Below are 19,226 nucleotides of genomic sequence, written 5' to 3' on the forward strand. Positions count from 1 at the left end.
TAATGTTTGGAATGGCACCACGAGAGCCCAGGAACCCAGGCCAGGACTCATAGCTAAGGCAGCACATGAGCCGGGTCTGGAGCTAGGATTTTCCAGGCAAGGTAAAGTATTTGAAGGAAAATCAAGAGCTCAAGAGCCTGAGTTAAGAAGAAGTCCCAAGGCCCAGCAAAGCCCAGCATGTTTAGAGAGAAAGAACCACTTTGGAGAAGGGAACCCAGTGTCCATGACGGGATGGAGAAGAGACTAGAAAGTGGGGCTGGCAGCAGATTAATCCCAGGTGAGATGCGGACACCTGCGTAGCCAGAAGCCATTGATTCGGTTTTGAAAGCTAAGTCCAGAGGTCAAGTAACAGGTAACATATGTGCTCAGTGAGTATTAATAACCGTATTAGTCATTTCCCCATACTGGGACAAAAAACTAGAACCTGCATGTTAAAGCAGTAGAGATTTATTTTGCCTCACAGTTTCAGTGAATTCGTCCATGGTCAGCTGAGTCCAAGGCAGAAACATCATGGCAGAGGAAGGCTGTTCACTGGATGGCAGCCAGGAAGCCGAGACAGAAAGGAGGAGCCAAGGGTAAGAATACACCCTTCCAGGCCACTCCCCCAGTGGCCACCTCTCCAGCCAGGCCCCACCTCCTAACAGCACATTCACATGCTAAGCTCATCAGTGGAAGAGTCCACTGGTGAATGTAGCATCCCCACGATCCAATCACCTTCCAAACAGGAGACCTTTGGGCAGCATTTTAGGTCTAAACCTTAACAGTAACCAAAATGGTGGCTATCAGGACCCAATTCCCCGGTGTGAGAATAGGAGGAGCTCCGTTGATGATACAATAATGTGTTATTGCTTCCATCTTCCAAGTTGCTTTCTGTGTTATTCCCCAAATCATATATTTGTTTCTGTTTTAATTCTGAGCTTTAATGGTGCAAATCCTAGCTCCTGATATCCAGTCAATGGATCCAAAACCCCCAAGGGTTCGAAGCCAGGGGCCCCACTCTGTGGTACTGAAGGACAAGACTCTCTCTGAGCCTCACTTTCTTCAGGGGGTGGCTGGAGTTGGGGCAGAGGCTTCCATGCACACCCCTTGTCTCTGAATGGGAAAGCACGCTTCCCCTTGTGGGCCCAACAGGCCTGCATGTGGCTGGTCTCCTCATCCTGCACCCGGCCTGGCCCTGGGAGGGGTTGCACTCTGGTGCATGAGCTGAGTGTTGCTTTCTCTCTGAGATGATTCCCATGTTCCACATGGGCTGCACTTGTCAGGGCCATACTGACTCAGCCATCCACCCAGGGTGACAGGCCAGATGTCCTAAGTGAAACCTGCTTTTCATGAGCGCCTCCTGGTATTTCCTTTGGATGCCATCCGAGGCAGTTCTGTTTGACACTAAATTCCACCTTGCCACTGGCAGTCACCTTGAACCGGTCTGCAGCCGTAAAACCATTCTCCCAGCACTCCATTTTCTGTAACAGAATGTTGTCAGAAAACCAGGAGTTAATGCAACGTGACGCAGATGTGAACGTGTTCCGTGATTCAGGCTGCAGATCCCAAGGAATTCTTGGCATGTTTTTGTGCTCTGTATCGTGGATAAAAGAAGTTGATGTGTGATAAGAGTTGCCTCTCGAGCAGGAAATGAAATGATCTGTTGAGACTAAGCCATCACTGTTGAAAAAGACACAAACCCACAGTAAATGGGGCCCCGAAGGGAAGGATGCAGTTTCTAGCTCTTTTACCTTCTGTATTGACGGTTTCTCGTTACATAAGTGCGTGCGCACGTGTGTGCATGTCCTCTTCCATCAGCTTATTCGGTCCAGCTCCCCCTTCAACCCCTTGGCCTCTGTCCTGTCTTATTTTTACCAGCGCTCTCCCACCACCACGCCCTGTCAATATCTGCAGAAACAAAAGAGCATGCTCCGTATAAATTAGCGTTTATAGCTAAATGGATGCACCTTGAGACCACACTCCTAAGTGAAATAAATCGGACACGCATGTTAATACACCACACTGTTTCTCTGGTGCGAGAAACCGAAAGTGGAAATAAGGACTGAAATGTATAATAGATGTTGGGAGATGGGAAGAAAATGTTCAAATGGGAAGGAAACAAGGGAGGAGGGAGGGAGAAAGGAAGGAAGGAAGGGACAAGAAAAAAAGTGAAAATGGAAACAAATCTTTTGTATGTAGGGAGGGGAGGGGACTTGAGGGAGGGAGTGGGATAAAATGAAATTTATTTTTAAAATATTAAAAAAATTAGCCTCTTCCATTTTGGCTTTGTGATGGCTCACTTGTCTCACCCTTCCTTCCTCTTTCACCCAGTCAATTGGACGGATGTGGCAATTTGCCTTCCATGTGTCATCCTAGGGTCTGAGCAGCGACCAGAGTTGCTCACCTCCCTCTCACAAGGTGACTTCCAAGTGCACCAAAATCTTACTACAGAGTTCCCAGCCACAGAATCTCACACACGTTTTTCCTTCCTGTCCAATCAGGGATGTCCCACCTGGTGACTTCCCTTCCTTCTGGTCAGGAAGATGCAATCCCACTTCTTCCCTCACTTTCCCGGCATCCTGCCCTGTGTGCAATAACTTTCACCCTGCCCTGCATGCTGTGCTGTGGCCCCTTCTCTCCAGAGCTATAAGTAATGATTCTTTCAGTGGCATTAACCTCTCTGTGTCCTCTCTCGGTCACCTCTGTAAGCTGAAATCCCCCACACTTTGTTGGGAAATTGATGTGTTTTCTTCTCGATCTAGAATTTTGGCATTGAGGGGGATCAGCAGATGCTGCCTGTTCACCCATCGGTCAGAAAAGAGAGCCGGGGAGCTAATGAGGGCAGACCTAGACCTCCGAGTACCTGACTAAGTGTGCGGTCTCCAGAAGCATGGGGAAGTCAGCCCGGATTCTTCTGTCACTTGATCTGATTTTGTATGTTTGTTATCTCGTCTCTTCTTAACTTTGCTCACATTGTGTAAACATCATCAAAGATCCAGGTAATGTCTTTGTGTCTTATACTGTGGAAAGCCTTGAGCCTCACCAGAGTGAGTACCTTGTTTACGACTTACTGTGCTAAAAAAATAGGTCTGGGGCCCTACCGAGGTCCCGAGTCGCACGGAAGATGCTGAATCACCCCAGTGCAGACAGGCAGGTCTGCCCATGCCCTACCAAGGTCCTGAGTCATGCGGAAGATGCCGAATCACCCCACTGCAGACAGGCAAGTCTGCCCATGCCCTACCGAGGTCCTGAGTCCCACAGAACATGCCAAATTAGCCCACTACAGACAGGCAGGTCTATGCATGCCCTACTGAGGTCCCAAGTCATGCAGAAGAGGCCAAATCACCCCTCTGTAGACAGGCAGCAACCTGGTTCCACACTACAAACACACAGAGGACACCAGACCACCAGACCAAGGTACTGAGTCCTGCTGCTCCCAGCCCAGAGGTAGGGGCTTCTGAGCCACCGTCCCACTGCTCCTGGTCCAGAGGAAAGGGCTTCCCGGTCACCATCCCTCCCACTGCTCCCAACCCAGAGGAAAGGGCTTTTGGGCCACCTTCTGTCCTGCTGCTCCTGGCCCAGAGGAAGGGGCTTCCAGGCCACCATCCCTCCCACCACTCCTGATCCAGAGGAAGTGGCTTCCTGGCCACCATCCCTCCCGCTGCTCCCAGCCCACAGGAAAGGGCTTTTGGGTCACCATCCCTACTGCTACTCCCGGCCCCTGTCCCACTTCTCCCAGCTCAGAGGAGCTAATCTGTGCAGGTTCTAACAGCCCCCTGCCACAGTCGAAATGAGAAAACACATAAATAAGTCTCAAAACCAGACTTCCAGATCACCTAGAGCAACCCCAAAGGGGTTGGAACACTCTGATACTTAATCATGTGGACTCACTGAACTGGCATCAAAAGGGGATCTGGAAAAAATGAAATCAGAAATAATTTCTCAGATAACAGGAGAAATTGTGCACCTAGTGCAAGACATGATTAATAAATCTAGAGAGGAGCTCAGGAACATGATGGTATCCCAGCATAAGAAACAAATGGAATCCATAAAACAGATGCAAATAGGTTTCCAGGAGATTAAAAACTCCATTGAAAGGCTACACAGCAGAATGAGCCAATGTGAGGACAGAATTTCAGATATAGAAGATAAGATCGCAATTAGTGACCAGGAAAAGAAAAATTGCTTCAAAATTATAAGGGAAGATGAGAAATCAATCCAGCAGCTGCTAGATGATCCAAAGAAGAATAACATAAGACTGACTGGGATCAATGAAGAAACAGGAGAGAAGGGAGATGACATAAAAAATCTCCACAGAAATAATGGCAGAAAAGTTCCCAAGCAAGGGAAAAGTGCTTGACATACAGATAAGTGAGGCATATAGGACTCCAAATAGCCTTGATCAAAAAAGATCTACACATAGGCATGTAAGTGTTAAGATTCCAGAAACAACAGAAGAACAAAGTTCTACAAGCAGTCAGAGAAAAGAAACATCATATACAAAGGAAAGCCCATCAGAATCACAGCAGACTTCTTAACAGAAAGCCTCAAGGCAAGAAGAGCTTGGAGTGACATATTCCAAGCCCTAAAAGAAAACAGCCTCCAACCCAGACTGATGTACCCTGCAAAACTATCTTTCAAAATGGATGGAGAAATAAGATACTTTCATGACAAAGAGCACCTTAGGAACTTCGTGAATACCAAACCAGCACTCCAAAGAATTTTACATAATATCCTAGGAACAGACATTGAGGATCACGGCCCCAGGAAACAAAGCAGAATGAACCCATCTGGCATGACAAGAAATTAAATGTAAAGGGGGAGAACCCAACAAAAAGAAAAGGTCATGGCAATGACAAGTCATTATGTTTCAGTTATAACCATCAATGTTAATGGTCTCAATTCATCTATCAAAAGAAATAGACTGGTAGAATGTGTCAAGAAGCAAAATCCAACAATATGCTGCATACAAGAAACACACTTAAGTCAAAAGGAAACTCATAGACTGAAAGTGAAAGGGTGGAAAACAATACTGCATGCGACAGGCACCCCCCAAAAAGCAAGAGTAGCTATCCTGTTTGCAGATCAAGTAGATTTCAAACCAACACTCATTAAGAGAGATGAAGAAGTACACGACATCCTTGTAAAGGGAAGAATCCAAGCAGAAGAGATGACAATCATAAATATCTATGCACCAAACACTAGTGCACCCAACTGTATAAAACAAATACTAACAGACATGAAAAGTCATATATGCATTAATACAATTGTAGTGGGGGACCTCAACACCACACTATCACAAATAGATAGATCAACCTGACAAAAAATAAGTAATGAAATACTAGAACTCAATCGAACTCTTGAACAAATGAACTTAACAGATGTCTACAGAGTCTTCCACCCCACAAAATCAGAATACACATTCTTCTCAGCTGCACATGGGTCATTCTCCAAAATAGACCACATACTCACACATAGAACATGTTTAAGTAAGTGCAAAGGAATTGAACTTATCCCCTGTATATTATCAAACCATAGTGCAATGAAATTGGAGATCTATAGCAAAAGAAACTCAAAAAATTTCATAAACATATGGAAATTGAACAACACACTTCTGAATAACCAATGGGTCACAGAGGAAATTAAAGATGAAATCAGACAGTTCCTTCAATTAAATGACAATGCCATTACAACATATCAGAATCTATGGGACACAATGACAGCAGTCTTACGAGGGAAATTCATAGCAGTGAATACACATATTAGGAGAACAGAACGAGCCCAATTAAACAACCTGATACAGAACCTCAAGCTTCTAGAAAAAGAAGAGCAGGACAACCCCAAAGCTCATACAGGGGAGGAAATTATAAAAATCAGAGGAGAAATCAGTGCAATGGAGACTCAGAGAATGATACAAAAAAATCAATGAAGCCAAGAGTTGGTTCTTCAAAAGAATCAACAAAATTGACAAACCCATAGCCAACCTTGTCAGAAAAAGGAAAGAAAAGCCCCAAATCCACCCAATTAGGAATGAAAAGGGTGAAATTACAATGGACCCAGCAGAAATCCAGAGGATCATCAATACCTACTTCCAGAACCTATATGCCAATAAGATGGACAACACAGAAGAAATGGACAGGTTCCTAGATACATATGAATTACCAAAGTTGAACGAAGAAGACCTAAAAATTCTGAACAACCCAATATCAACCAATGAAATTAAAAATGTAATTAAAAACTTATCAACTAAGAAAAGCCCGGGCCCTGATGGCTTCACTGCTGAATTCTACAGACATTTAGGGAGGATCTGCTGCCACTACTGTTTAAACTCTTCAATGAAATTGAAAGGGAAGCAATACTCCCAAATTCATTCCTGGAAGCAATCATCACCTTGAACCCCAAAGCAGAGAAAGACCCAACTGAGAAAGAGAACTATAGGCCAATCTCGCTAAAGAACATAGATGCAAAAATCCTTAATAAGATACTGGCAAACAGAATGCAGAAGATCATCAAGAAGATCATACACCCTGATAAAGTGGGATTGATCCCAGGGATGCAGGGATAGTTCAATGTACACAAATCAATCAATATAATACACTATATCAATAGAGCCAAGAACAAAAACCATATCATTATCTCCATAGACACAGAAAAAGCATTTGACAAAATCCAACATGCATTTATGATAAAAACCCTACAAAAAATTGGAATAGATGGTTTCTACCTCAAATTGATAGAAGCCATCTGTGAAAAACCAACAGCCAATATCATACTAAGTGGTCAAAAACTGAAATTGTTCACACTAAAATCAAGAACAAGACAAGGATGTCCACTATCAACACTCTTGTTCAATATAGTTCTGGAAATATTAGCCACGGCAATTAAACAAGAGAAAGAAATAAAAGGAATATGACATGATACTCTATATAGAAGACCCCAAGAACTCCACCAAAAGTCTTCTAGACTTAATAACCAAATTCAGTAGAGTAGCTGGTTACAAGGTCAACACACAAAAATCAATAGCTTTCCTCTACACCAATGACAGACTCACTGAGAGAGATATAGGGCAAATAATTCCTTTCACAATAGCATCCAAAAAACTGAAATACCTAGGAATCATCCTATCGAAAGAAATCAAAGACCTTTTCTCTGAAAACTATGGCACTCTGAAAAGAGAGATTGAAGATGATATCAGAAAATGGAAAGATATTCCCTGCTCCTGGGTAGGAAGGATTAATACAGTGAAAATGGCCATACTTCCAAAACTGCTATATAGATTTAATGTAATTCCAATTGAGATCCCAGCAGCATACTCCATAGACCTTGAGAAAACAATCCAAAAATTCATTTGGAGCAAGAAGAGACCCAGAATAGCAAAAGCAATTCTAGGTAACAGAGACGTGGCAGGGGGTATCACAATCCCCAACCTGCAACTCTACTACAAACCTACTGTGATAAAAACAGCATGGTACTGGCAAACAGACCTGAGGACCAGTGGAACAGATTAGAAGATCCTGAAACAGTGCCAGACACACTCAGCCATCTCATCTTTGACAAAGGAGCCAAACACCCTCACTGGAGGAAAAATAGCCTCTTTAATAAATGGTGCTGGAAAAATTGAGCTTCAACTTGCCAAAGATTAAAACTAGACCTATATCTCTCACCATGCACTAAACTAAAATCAAAATGGATTAAAGACCTGAATATTAAAATAGAAACACTGAAGCAGTTGGAACAGAGGTTAGGTAGAACCCTTGAAGACATCGGTGTAGGAAAAAATTTTATCAACAAAACCTCATTTGCCCGTGAACTAGCACAAACAATCAACAAGTGGGATCTCTTCTTATTAAAAAGCTTCTGCACAGCAAGAGAAACCACCAGCAGTGTGAAGAGACAAGCCACAATGTGGGAAAAAAATCTTCACCTGCTCTTCCTCAGACAAAGGTCTACTATCTCAAATCTATAAAGAACTTAAAAAGATCAGACCTCCCAAATTTAAAGACCCAATCCAAAAATGGGCATCTGAAATGAACAGACATTTCTCAGACAAAGCAGTAGAAATAGCAAATACATGAAAAAATGTTCAATATCACTTTGCACATTCAAGAGATGCAAATGAAAACAACACTGAGATTCCACTTCACTCCAGAAAGAATGGCTGCTACCATGAAATCAACCAATAACAAATGCTGGTGGGGCTGTGGGGAAAGAGGAACCTGCTCCACTGCTGGTGGGAGTGTAGACTGGAGCAAGCACTGTGGAAATCAGTATGGAGACACCTCAAAGATCTAGGACTAGAAGTCCCATTTGACCCCACTATTCCACTGCTGGGGATCTTCCCCAAAGAATTAAAAGAATCATACCACAGTGATATATGTGCACCCATGTTCATAGCAGCACAGTTTGTAATAGCTAAAACTTGGAAACAGCCCAAATGCCCATCAACTGGAGACTGGATCAAGAAAATGTGGTTTTTTCATAAAATGGAGTACTACTCAGCCATAAAAACTGAGAAATTAGAGACATTCATAGCTAAGTGGATGCACATTGAGGCAATACTCTTAAGTGAAATAAATAGGAACACACGTGTAAATACCAAATAGTTTCTCTGGTGTCAGAAACTGAAAGTGTAAATAAGGACTAAATGTATAATAGGTAATGTGAAATAGGAAGAAAAAGGGCAAAGGGGAGGGAAGTGGGAGGGCTAGGGGAAAGGATAGAAGGGAATGGGATTCATATGAGAAAATGGAAAAACAGGAACAAAATCTTTGTAAATAGGGAGGAGTGAAGGGGTTGAAGGGAGGGCTGGGCAAGGGTGAAAAGAACCAAGAGAGACTATGTAAAGGTGCAAATTTCCAATGATGAATGTCATACTGTATACCTAAAATGTACTAATGATTAGAATGAATAATCGATAATGCAAAATTAGGAAGAAAAGGTCCAAAGGGGTTGGGGTAGTGGGAGGGGCAGGGGAAAGGAAAGAAGGGAAAGGAAAACATGATGAGAAATGGAAAAAATGGAAATAAAGTCTTTGTAAATAGGGAAGGGTGGAAGGCATGAAGGGAGGGCTAGGAATGGGGAAAAAATAAGAACCAAGATGCATTATGTAAAGGTACAATTCCCAATGAGAAATGTAATTGTGTTGTATACCTACAACATACCAATAAAAGAATTTAATACAAAAAAAAAAATAATAGGTCCGGGGATTTAGCTCAGTGGTGCTGCTGCCTGCCTTGCAAGCGCGAGGACCTGAGTTCGATCCCCAGTACATACATATACATATACATATACATATATATATATATATATATATATATATATATATATATATATGTATATGTATATGCAAATGATGCTAGGACTCTGAAGGCTGAGGCCGGAGGATCTCTGCAAGTTCAAGGCCAGGCCAGCCTGGGCTACTTAATGAATTCAAGGCCAACCTGACCCCATCACTCCTTGGAAGGTGGTTAGGACATGGGGCGCTGTACTCACCAGCAGAGTTCCTGGCTGTAGGAGGCGGTGCCTGGCTGGAAGTGTCACCCGGGTGACCTGCAGGGGTGAGCTCTTGTCCCTGCTCCTCCCTTCTCTCCACTGCCTGGCTGGCATGGATGAGCAGCTGCCTTCCACCAGGCCCTGCCACCCTGCTATTTCTGCAGTGGAGCCAGCTAATCTCGGGCTGAACCCACTGAGCCAAATAAACCGTTCCTCCTTGGAGCTGTGGCTGTTGTCTGTGTTGTCCCAGTAGCGCCCAGAGAAGGCGCACAGGAGGTCTGGAGGGCCAGGCCCAGGGGAGGGCCATCACCTGGGCCTTTGGTTCTGGCCCTGGGCCTTGCAGGCCCAGTCTGAAGAGCAGCGGGCTACTCCACCCTGGGGAACCAGTGCGATCACCGTGATGGCTCGTGTTGCAGGGAGTGGCACACATAACGCTCACTTGCCACTGCCTCATGCCCAGAGCCGCCCCCATTGTTCCTGTCATCATTGTCAGGTGTGTTAGGAGGAGAGGTCCAACGGGAGGGTCAAGAGGGAGGGGGCATCCAGAGGCGGAGTGAAGGAAAGACTGGTGGGTTGTGGACGCGGGGAGAGAAGAGAATCTGTGGTTGGTGATGGCTTTACGTGTGTGTGCGTGTGTGTGTACCTGTGTGTGTGTGATTGATCGGCACACCTCTCCTGTAAGGAAGCAGAGCAGATGTCTTCAGCTTCGTGCTCTTATTATTATCTCTGATGCAACTACCCAATGACACCCTTGCCAGGCGAATGCAGGCAGCCAGGAAGGATTCGTCAACTCACAAGTTCGGCTTTGGCTTTGCTCCCATAAAACTTGACTTGCAAACCTGGAGTCCACCTGTGAGCCTCCGTTTGCCAACCCCTGAGCTGGACAATTTAGAAATAACCCTCCTGTGCTCCCTGGCTTTGAGTGGCTATTGGTATTCTAACTATGCAGACGTGCTAAATTCAGAACAAAAACTCTGCCCTCGGGGCCACAGACTGCTGCCCCTGGTGTGTGCTTACAGCTGGAGATGCAGAACTTACCCCCAGCTGCCGGCGGATTGAAGGCCTGCCCTTCTCTGCTGAACAAGCGGTATTTGGTATTTCTAAGGACTTGCTGGTGACAGTTGAGCGGGTTTTGCTGATGAGTCAGGTCAGCCTCAGCTGGGCATAACGGTATACTGTCCAGCTCAGGTGGTTTGTGGAAGGGGTGAGGGGCTACTACCATGCTAATTGCAAAGCCACAAAGCACCCACTGGGTGTGTTTGGAATCCTATTTTTATTGCCTGGCTTGGTGAGTCAGGTTCGTATGTAGACTGTTTCCTTTCTTGTGAGACCACAGCACTTTTCCTTCCAAGTGGACAGGACTTTACTTTTGAAGTTGTCACTACTGGAGACCCCTGTAGTCAGGTTCCAGCATCCTGCCCAGTATACGACACAGGCCTGAGGGAAAAAACTAATAAAAGAGAGAAGGAAGAGCGAGAAGGCCCGGTGCCAGGACAACCAGTGCTGGTGCAGCTGACAAAGGGGCTGGCCAGTCCCAGGCACTGATTTTTATGGGCAATCTATTGGGGTAAAGGCGAGCTACAAGCAAGGGCAGGGCTAGGTGTGGTTTCTGTGGAAATCGATGTAAGCAAGGCTCATAAAGGACAAGACAAAGCATTCTGCAGTTAGGAACAGAATCGACGAAATATATGGTTGTAATGAGAACACCGTCCCTCTAGTCAGAAGGTGTTCGTTGTGGGAACGGAATCTGGGTGTGAGTTACTCTGACCTTGGCACGTAGGCTTTGGCAGGACTCGCTTCTAGAAACAAGCCATTTCGGGGCCAACACCTCACAGCCTGCTTCGGGCACTGTCAGTGTTTCGGTCCCTGGGCCTCTCCATCCTTTCTAAACCACGGCCCTTGTTTCAGCTCTCCTCAGACTGCCACGGTCTCACCCCTTTTCCTCCTGGGGATATTCTCACCTCGCCCACTCGTTGCCTCTTCCTGAGTTACCTGCCAGCACTGCGCATGGCCAGCGGCCTGCTCCTCACTGCAGCAACCCGGAGTCCAGCGGAAGTGGAGCTGAGTAGAGCACAGATGTGGCCTCTGGGGGAATCAGTTCCTCTGCTCTCTGGTTCTCAGCCATGGTGGGGTCAGCTGGGCAAGGGATGGGGACATTCTTGGTTGTCAGCCGGGGAGGAAGCGGCTCCTGGGTGGAGGTCAGGATGCTGTTGGTGGCTCCTTAGAGAGCCTGTCTGAGGGGGCGGCGAGCCGGGTGGCTTCCAGATGGCTCCAGGACGGTGGGTGGGAGGGGGCAGGGACGCAAACCATCCCCCTCTTCTCTTCTCCCCGCTTTGAACTGTCCCGGCCTGCCGAGTGTTCATGTGTCCCCTGCATTCCCTCTTTGCTCCTGCGTGTGTCTCCCTGGAGGGAAGATGAGGCGGAAGCCGAGGGTCGGCCAATGCGGCACAGGCATGGAAGTCTCACCCTCAGGGGTCCCAGAATGAAGGTGCTCATTGGCCTGGGTGGCCAGGCGGGGGTGGGAGCTGGGCCAGCCCTGGAAGAGAACCGTCTGAGGGGCCTCGAGGGCGCCTTGCACCTTTCCGTGCCATATGGCAGGGCTCCAGAGACCATGACCCAAGAGGAAGTGGCCAGGCGGCCTGGGTTACCTAGTCCCCGGGCCCATGGTGGTGAACCCATGCCACGCGTGCCACAGCAGACTTTCTGTATCCTTGGAAGCCCTAAGAGGTTCACCACCACTGCCCTAGGCATCACTGGACTCGGTCCAGGCTCCAGTAGCAAAAGAGCTTGGACTGGGTGATTGATAAACAACAGGTATCTGTCACTGGCAGTACCGAAGGCTGGCAATCCAAGAGCAGGCCCCAGGAGGTTCTGTGTCTCTGATGGCCTGTCCCTCAGAGTTAGCGCCTTCTCACTGTGTCATCATTCCCCAGCGGGCCAGGGAGCTCGCGCTTCTGTTAGTAGCTTTTAGTCCCATTCGTGAGGGCAGAACCCTCACTAATGTCATGCTGAGTATTCCTCTCCAGCATGGAGGGGAGGGGCACTCAGACCCTAGTGAGCAGCTCCCCATTTCAGAATGAATCTGGGCCTGGATCTTGTTGGCCCTTTCATCCTGTCCTCTTTGTGCCAGCTGGGACACACGAGTTAAGAGTTCCCTGTCTTCTGTCTTGATTGAAAGAGATCTGGGTCCGCAAAACACTAAACACAGATGCAGCTGTGCCACTCCCTGCTGTACCCCAAAGCATTAAAGCCGGCATGCCACAGGGTGCCTGCATACTCGGGTTTACTGTGGCACAGTTCACAGAAGCCAGGGCTCGGAACAGCCTAGCTGCTGTCCACAGATGAGTGGGTAAAGAAAGTGTGATATGTGTACACAGTGGAGTTTCATTCACCACGAAGAATAAAACTTGTCATTTGTAAGAAAACGGATGGAGCAGGGATTTAGCTCAGTGTTTCTACTGCCTGCCTCGAAAGCGCAAGGTCCTCTGAGTTCTATCCCCCATATCAAAAATCAATTAATTCTTAATTGGGGAATGCAGGGGAGGAGGATGGACAAAGTATGTCACGCGCATACACAAATGTGCCAAAATGAAACCCGTAGATGTGTATAACCAGTTTTTAAAACAATAAGTAAATAAAAGTATGTGGGCCTTGGTTGTTTCCACATCTGTTTCGTGAGCTTCTTGGGGTGATTTTTAGCCCCACGCTGAAGAGGGGAAACAGAGGCCCAGTCAAGTCACGTGACACGGCCCTGGCCCTCAGCGCGGCACCCTCCCGCTGGCCTTGGGGAAATCAGGAGCCAAATGGAATGAAAGGCCACTGGGGTAGAGCCCGTGTAGGTCCAGCCCAAGAGAGGGGACTGACGCAAGGCTGTCAGCAGGAGACTTGTCTCACTGGTGACTAGGGACACGTACAGTGTGTCTTCCAGAAGGGGCTTCATTTCCGGTCGTGACCGGTGGATGAACCCCGCTACCCCAAGACGAGTGAGGTCATGGCACCCCATGTAGCTTTCTCTTGCTTTCCACCATTTTGTTTGCTGGGGAGAAATCTCATACCCCCATAGCCTGAGTCCATCTGACTGCCCCTCCGAGTCCTTCACCAAGCCTTAGCCGAAGGCCTTTACCAACATGGTTTAGACGTGGAATCTGCATTGAAGGCATAACCGAAATACAGAAGAGAAATAAGAAAGTTAACGCACCCATTGGTAGCTGTGGTCGTCGGGGTAATGGTGGTGGCTATGGAGAGAAAAAGCGGGGTAAAAGGAAAAGATAGTCACCCGTAAAGGGCCTGCCTTTGTCCTCCAGTGTGAGTCTGTTTTGTGTCATTGATAAAACACCTGAGGGAAGCCGCTTCATCCAGAAAAGAGGTTTCTTTGGACTGACAGTTCTGCAGGTCCACGGTCCTGTCGTGGCCTCGGTGGAATCCTGAGCAGGGCATCACATGGTGAGGCCCGGGGCGCGCTCCCCTGTCTCCTTGTGGAGCTCCCAGGCTGTAGTCATGGGACACCACCCTGTGACTCTCTCAGTGTAATCGCTTCCAAAGGCCCCGCCTCCAAAGGCCCCGCCTCCAAACAGCTTGAGGCGGGAGAGGTGAGCGTTTGGGGTAGGTACAGTCCCGCAAGGAGGTACACAGGGCTCTGTGCAACTGATTATAAAATTAATAGCAGCTACCATGCTGCTCTATTAGATAAGTATCAGCTGTGTATCTGATGGGTTCATTAGAACCAGGCGGTGGGGGAGGAAGAGTGGATGCATCCCCGAGGAGGAGTGGAGAAGAGAGAAGACCCGGAAAGGAGGAAGGAGAGTAGAAACGCAGCAGCTCCTTCTTGGAGGAACATTGCCCCCTGGTGGGCATTCCCGTTATTGCAGAGGCTGTGGGGTGGGGCGGGTGACCAGGGGCAGGAGCACCCAGGATGTGGAATCGGGAAACTGGGGAGTGTGAGAGTTTAAGGCCACAGCATGGGATGCCTTGGCCCTTCCCACCTCTGGCCAGGCGGCCGAGCATGGGGTCCATGCTACTCCCCAGCAGGGTCCCTCCCCCGGGCCTCTACCTCTCTAGGAGTCCGAGCTCCCCTGCACCCAGGTCATGGTGACCTAGCTCCCCACAGCCTGCACTTCCCGGTGCCATCTTTCTGTCCCGACAGAGGGCTCTTGGACGTTCCCAGTCCCCTCGCCTTCCGCCTTGCACCCCCTCCCAGTCCCTCTTTCTGTCTTGTTGCTACCTCTTCCTGAGACAGCTATTGCCCCCAACTCCAAGGTAATGTTTTGGAACATTTTCTTTCAAACACTGCCGTCTTCCAGAGCTTATCTGGAAATGCCTGTAAACTCATAAGCGTTTCTTTTATTAGCAGCTTACAGGGAGGAATCCCTTAGGAAAAAGGGGAGAAAATCAGCAAAGGGCCAGAGATGTAGCCTGGTGGCAGAGCAGTTACCTAGCATATGTTCACACATGTGTGGCCCTGGGCTCCTTCCCTGATGCTGAGGAAAAAAATAAAAACAGAAAAGGGGAAATTCCTGATTTTTCAAGAAAGTGACCGCCTCGGTATCACACTGACCAGCCCAGAGCCGTGTCGTTCCCTTTGGGTGGTAGAGCATGATTCATTCATGCGGTGCACCTGGGAGTGCTCTGAGCCAGGCACTGTTACCTCGGGCTGAAGAAAAGTGGCACATGTATGTGTGCGTGCGTGCGTGCGTGTGTGCGTGTGTGTGTGAGATTTATAGCAGGGGACAGAGACTTTACCACCAAGCTTGCCTTGAACTGGGGTCTGTGGGCCCCGACACTTGAATTCCTGTGACAGAAACGTCCAACCAGGGCATTCATATTTGCTTCTGAATGTGGGTAGCCCCAACGTTGACTGCTTCAACTGGACATTTTTCAACTTCATGATGGTGCAGAAGTGATAGGAATCCAGGAGAAACCTTACTGCAAAGGCTGAATGGCTGTCCTGAATGGCCCAGGCCTGGGGGGGTGGAGGCCAGAGTTATGCAATTGCTTGAGGAAAGAATCAGCCCTGTACAGTGTGCTGTGGTCAGAGCATTTTGGGGGGTATTGTGTTCTTTATCTTGGCACCTCATCATGTCTTCAAAATGCCCACCTCTATTAGCTTTCTGTTGTTACTGTAACCAGGTATCTGAGGTAATCAGCTTATAGTGACGAAAGGTTTATTTGGGCTCACGGTTTCCGAGGTTTCAGGCTATGGTCCGTTGGCCCCAGTGCCTTTGGACTTGCTGTGAGCAGAGCATAATGGTGGTATCATGGGGTAGAACAGTGTGGTTTGCCTCTTGGTAGACAGGAAGCCGAGAGAGAAACGGGAAGGGGCTGGGGTCCCAATAGCCCTGGTCTTGTATCCCCTTCTGTCTGCTTGCTGGATGCCAGCAGCCCCCTGTGGCCATGCCCTGCCTGTTCCGTAAGCACATTTGAAACCCAGCGTGCTCTCGGAGCAGCTCAGTGGCAACACCTCCGTCCCCATGTCTGCCACTTGATCCTCACCCACCTTGGCTTTCTTCACCCTGCAGGTTTTTCCCACTCAGCCTTCACATTTGGGATCGAGAGCCACATCAGCCAGTCCAACATCAATGGGACCCTCGTGCCCCCAGCCGCGCTCATCTCCATCCTGCAGAAGGGGCTGCAGTACGTGGAGGCTGAGATCAGCATCAATGAGGTACGTGGAGGATCCCGGGCTGGGGCCAGGGGCCTGGCTGCCTGGCGGCAAAGCCCCCCACGCGCGAGCCCAGCACATGGGTGTGAATTTCCTCACACTGGATTTCTGTTCCCTTGGTGTTAAAACTTTCTGCAAGTGGAGAGAGATGATTGTGTCGTGTCCCAGGCCGCTCCAGGGTGGGCCTGTGCTTTCCTCACACGCACACAGAGCTGCGCCTGCGGGCTGCTGGCTGGCGAGGACTGTCCGTTGCCAATGCAGAAGTCATGCAGACCTTGGAGCCGGCACCGGCTCTGCACACAGACACTGATGTGCTCGCTCTCTGCTCTTGATCTTCGGAGCAGGTTGGGTAAAGAGGGACCCACCGTGCACTCAAGGACAGGATCCCTATGGTGTGAATCTGGCAGAGGGCGCGCTGGGGGCACACACACGGTGACCCTCATGAGAGGATGTCAAGGGATGAGTTGTTACTCGGCTGGTGGGGTGGCTGCGGGCGAGGGTGGGGCTATAACTAAAAGCCCCGCACGATTCACTTGCATGCCCTTCCATTTGTGGCAGTGGAGCCACTGAGGGCCGTGCCGATGTCATACCAAATTGGAGAATCGCTTGTCCAAGATCCGAGGCACTCCCCTCGCCTGGCTCTGCACGCAGGCTTCCTCCTGTGACCCAGTAGTCCCTTGGCATCTTCCCCTGAGTCCCTGTTCCTGGCTGCACGCTTCCCAGCCCCTTCCTCTGCCCATCTTTCTCCTCCCACGACCCAGGCACCCGGCTGTGGCCCAGACCTGGCAGCATACACCACTTTGTCTTTGGAACGCTAAAGTGATCCATCCTGTTTGATGTCTTAGAGATCCCTCCTTAGGGAATCCCCCTTAGGGATCGTCCTCCGTACACCCACATCTTGGCACACACCGGGCTTCTACCTGCCTGGCGCTCTTCTTCCATGGCAGTACCCAGCTCCTGTTTCCTTTTTATATTGGGTGCCTGCAGGTCTTCCACCAGCCTTGTCAGGCCCTGTCTTATCTCTTTATCCTGAGGACAAACAAGTGTCAGATCCCTCGCCAGCTCTCAGATCCTCAGACTCTGAGACTTGGTTTTCCTCCACCTGTGCATCTCTGTCTCTTTCATCTGCCTAGACGTGTTCATGGTGCTGACTTCCTCAATCCCAAGGCTGCTATGTCTAGAGGGAAAAGAAAGATGTCTCATTTCCTGTCATTAAGAGAGAGAGAGGAGAGACAGACAGACAATAGCCTTCCGAGTTTAAAGGAGGAGGTGTTTTTACTGCTGTGTCAGCGAATGCATTTTGGGACGCCGGGTAGTCCACTGGGAGGGGCCTTCACGAGGCGGGAAGGTGATAGGGAAGCACTCCATGGCCAGAATCCAGGGCACGGGCCGTGAGGAGGGGATGTTGGATTGCTTTGCGTTCTTTTTCTTTTCTCAAATGTTGTATTGTCATCTGGGATTATCCGGGGCAACGTTTTGTTTACTCTTCCTCTGAAACGTCTGCCCCTGGATTCTTCCTCGTTTCCGAGGTAGTTGGGGTTCAGAGCATATACAGACATGTTTGCACCGCCAGCAGACACACCCAGAGGCACGCTGAGTTCCACGTGGCTCCAGTATTGGGAGTGCTTCTGAAGGAAGGGGAAGGAGCGTTCTCCTGGATTTCTAAGCATGTGTGGAAATGCTTTCAGGTTAGGTGGGAAGCAGAAAAGCAAAGGATGCTCCAACAGCTAGGACTCAGAACCAAGCACGCAGGCCGGGATTTAGCTCAGTGGTGCCACCGCCTGCCTTGCAAGCGCAAGGTCTTGAGTTCGATCCCAGGTACAAAAAAAAAAGAACCAAGCAGTTGTGCTGTCAGTTGTGTAAGGGCCATAGTTAATCTAGACCTGGAATCCTGGGAGTCCTTTCAAAGTAGCATCAGTACTTATGAAATTAGATGTGCCAGGCATCTAGCTCCGAGTGGTGTAGTCACCTCTCGGCGTGGATTGGGTGATCCCAAAGCACCCCCCTCCCACATAAATGCGGACCCCCTCCGCCTGCGCAAGAACCATCCCTCCTGTGCCCTCCAGGCTGTCGCGCAGCATTCCTGGCCTCCACCCACTAGGTGGCAGGAGAGCGCAGGGGCTCCGGACACTGAGCAGGGCCCCCTGGAGGCCGACCCACCCATACTGGAGAATGGCTCCAGGGGGTGGCCATTTCCATCTGACGATGTGGCTGTGTTCAGAGGTCCGCAGCGCACGGATTCAGCCGGGTATTGCTCAGCGTCAGGTCCTGCGTTCTGCCGCTGTTCGCCCGCCCGGCCTTCACCCGCTCGCCTGAGCCTCCTGCTCCCGGAGCTCACGGCCTGCCTGCTTGCTCCCCCAGGATGGCACGGTGTTTGACGGCCGCCCCATAGAGTCCCTGTCCCTGATCGACGCCGTGATGCCCGATGTGGTGCAGACGCGGCAGCAGGCGTTCCGGGAGAAGCTCGCCCAGCAGCAAGCCAGCGCCGCGGCCTCGGCGGCGGCTGCAGCAGCACCGACCACGACCGCAGCCGCCACCGCCCCAGCAGCTGTTTCTCAGCAAAACCCACCGAAGAACGGAGAGGCCACTGTGAACGGGGAAGAGAATGGCGCGATGAGTAAGTGCGTGCTGTCTGCTGGCTCCTTTGGATCTCCTGTCTGGGGGACGAGGTGGCCTCGTGATAACTTCAGGCCACAGGCCCAGGTGAGGGGCAGCATCCTCTCTGGTCTTTTTAAAGCCCAGGAGATTAGTCCCTCTTGGGTAATTGCCCAAGAGTATTTGGCAAATAAGTCAGCCAGAGGGCCTAACCAGACACCGTGGCCCTGCTTTGGCACACTGCTTTATAGACACCAAGGGGCTCTGCTTCAGGCTCCACGTTCACAACATACCGGTACACACCTGTGTGTGTGTGTGTGCATGCAGTACATGCGCATCTGCATGAGGTCCATGCATGCATGTGTGGGTATGTGTATGTGTGCGTGGGGGGCGTGCCTGCATGTGGTGAGCATGTGTACATGTCTGTGCATGTGTGTGTGCGGGCGTGTCTGTGTTCTTCCTTCCTTGGAGATTACTTCCCTCCAAGCCCTCAGGCAGCCCC

General features: G+C 49.3%; 1 protein-coding gene across 4 annotated transcripts in view; it reads left to right on the forward strand.

The window, feature by feature from the left end:
* Tbl1x (transducin beta like 1 X-linked) overlaps positions 1–19,226 on the forward strand; it is a 210,516-nt gene that overhangs the window by 167,342 nt on the left and 23,948 nt on the right. For 3 of the 4 annotated variants that reach the window (XM_004867357.4, XM_013066478.3, XM_087209899.1), the window contains 2 exons: positions 15,987–16,132; positions 18,491–18,746. In XM_004867357.4, coding sequence (XP_004867414.2) covers positions 15,987–16,132; positions 18,491–18,746 — 402 coding nt within the window. Of the gene's footprint in view, positions 1–463; positions 576–15,986; positions 16,133–18,490; positions 18,747–19,226 lie in introns of all 4 variants that reach the window. The other variant, XM_087209900.1, reaches the window with a different exon arrangement.

This window comes from Heterocephalus glaber, unplaced genomic scaffold, assembly GCF_053883595.1.
Source record: "Heterocephalus glaber isolate CG9 unplaced genomic scaffold, H.glaber_assembly_v1.0 deba00001072, whole genome shotgun sequence".
Taxonomy (NCBI): domain Eukaryota; kingdom Metazoa; phylum Chordata; class Mammalia; order Rodentia; family Bathyergidae; genus Heterocephalus; species Heterocephalus glaber.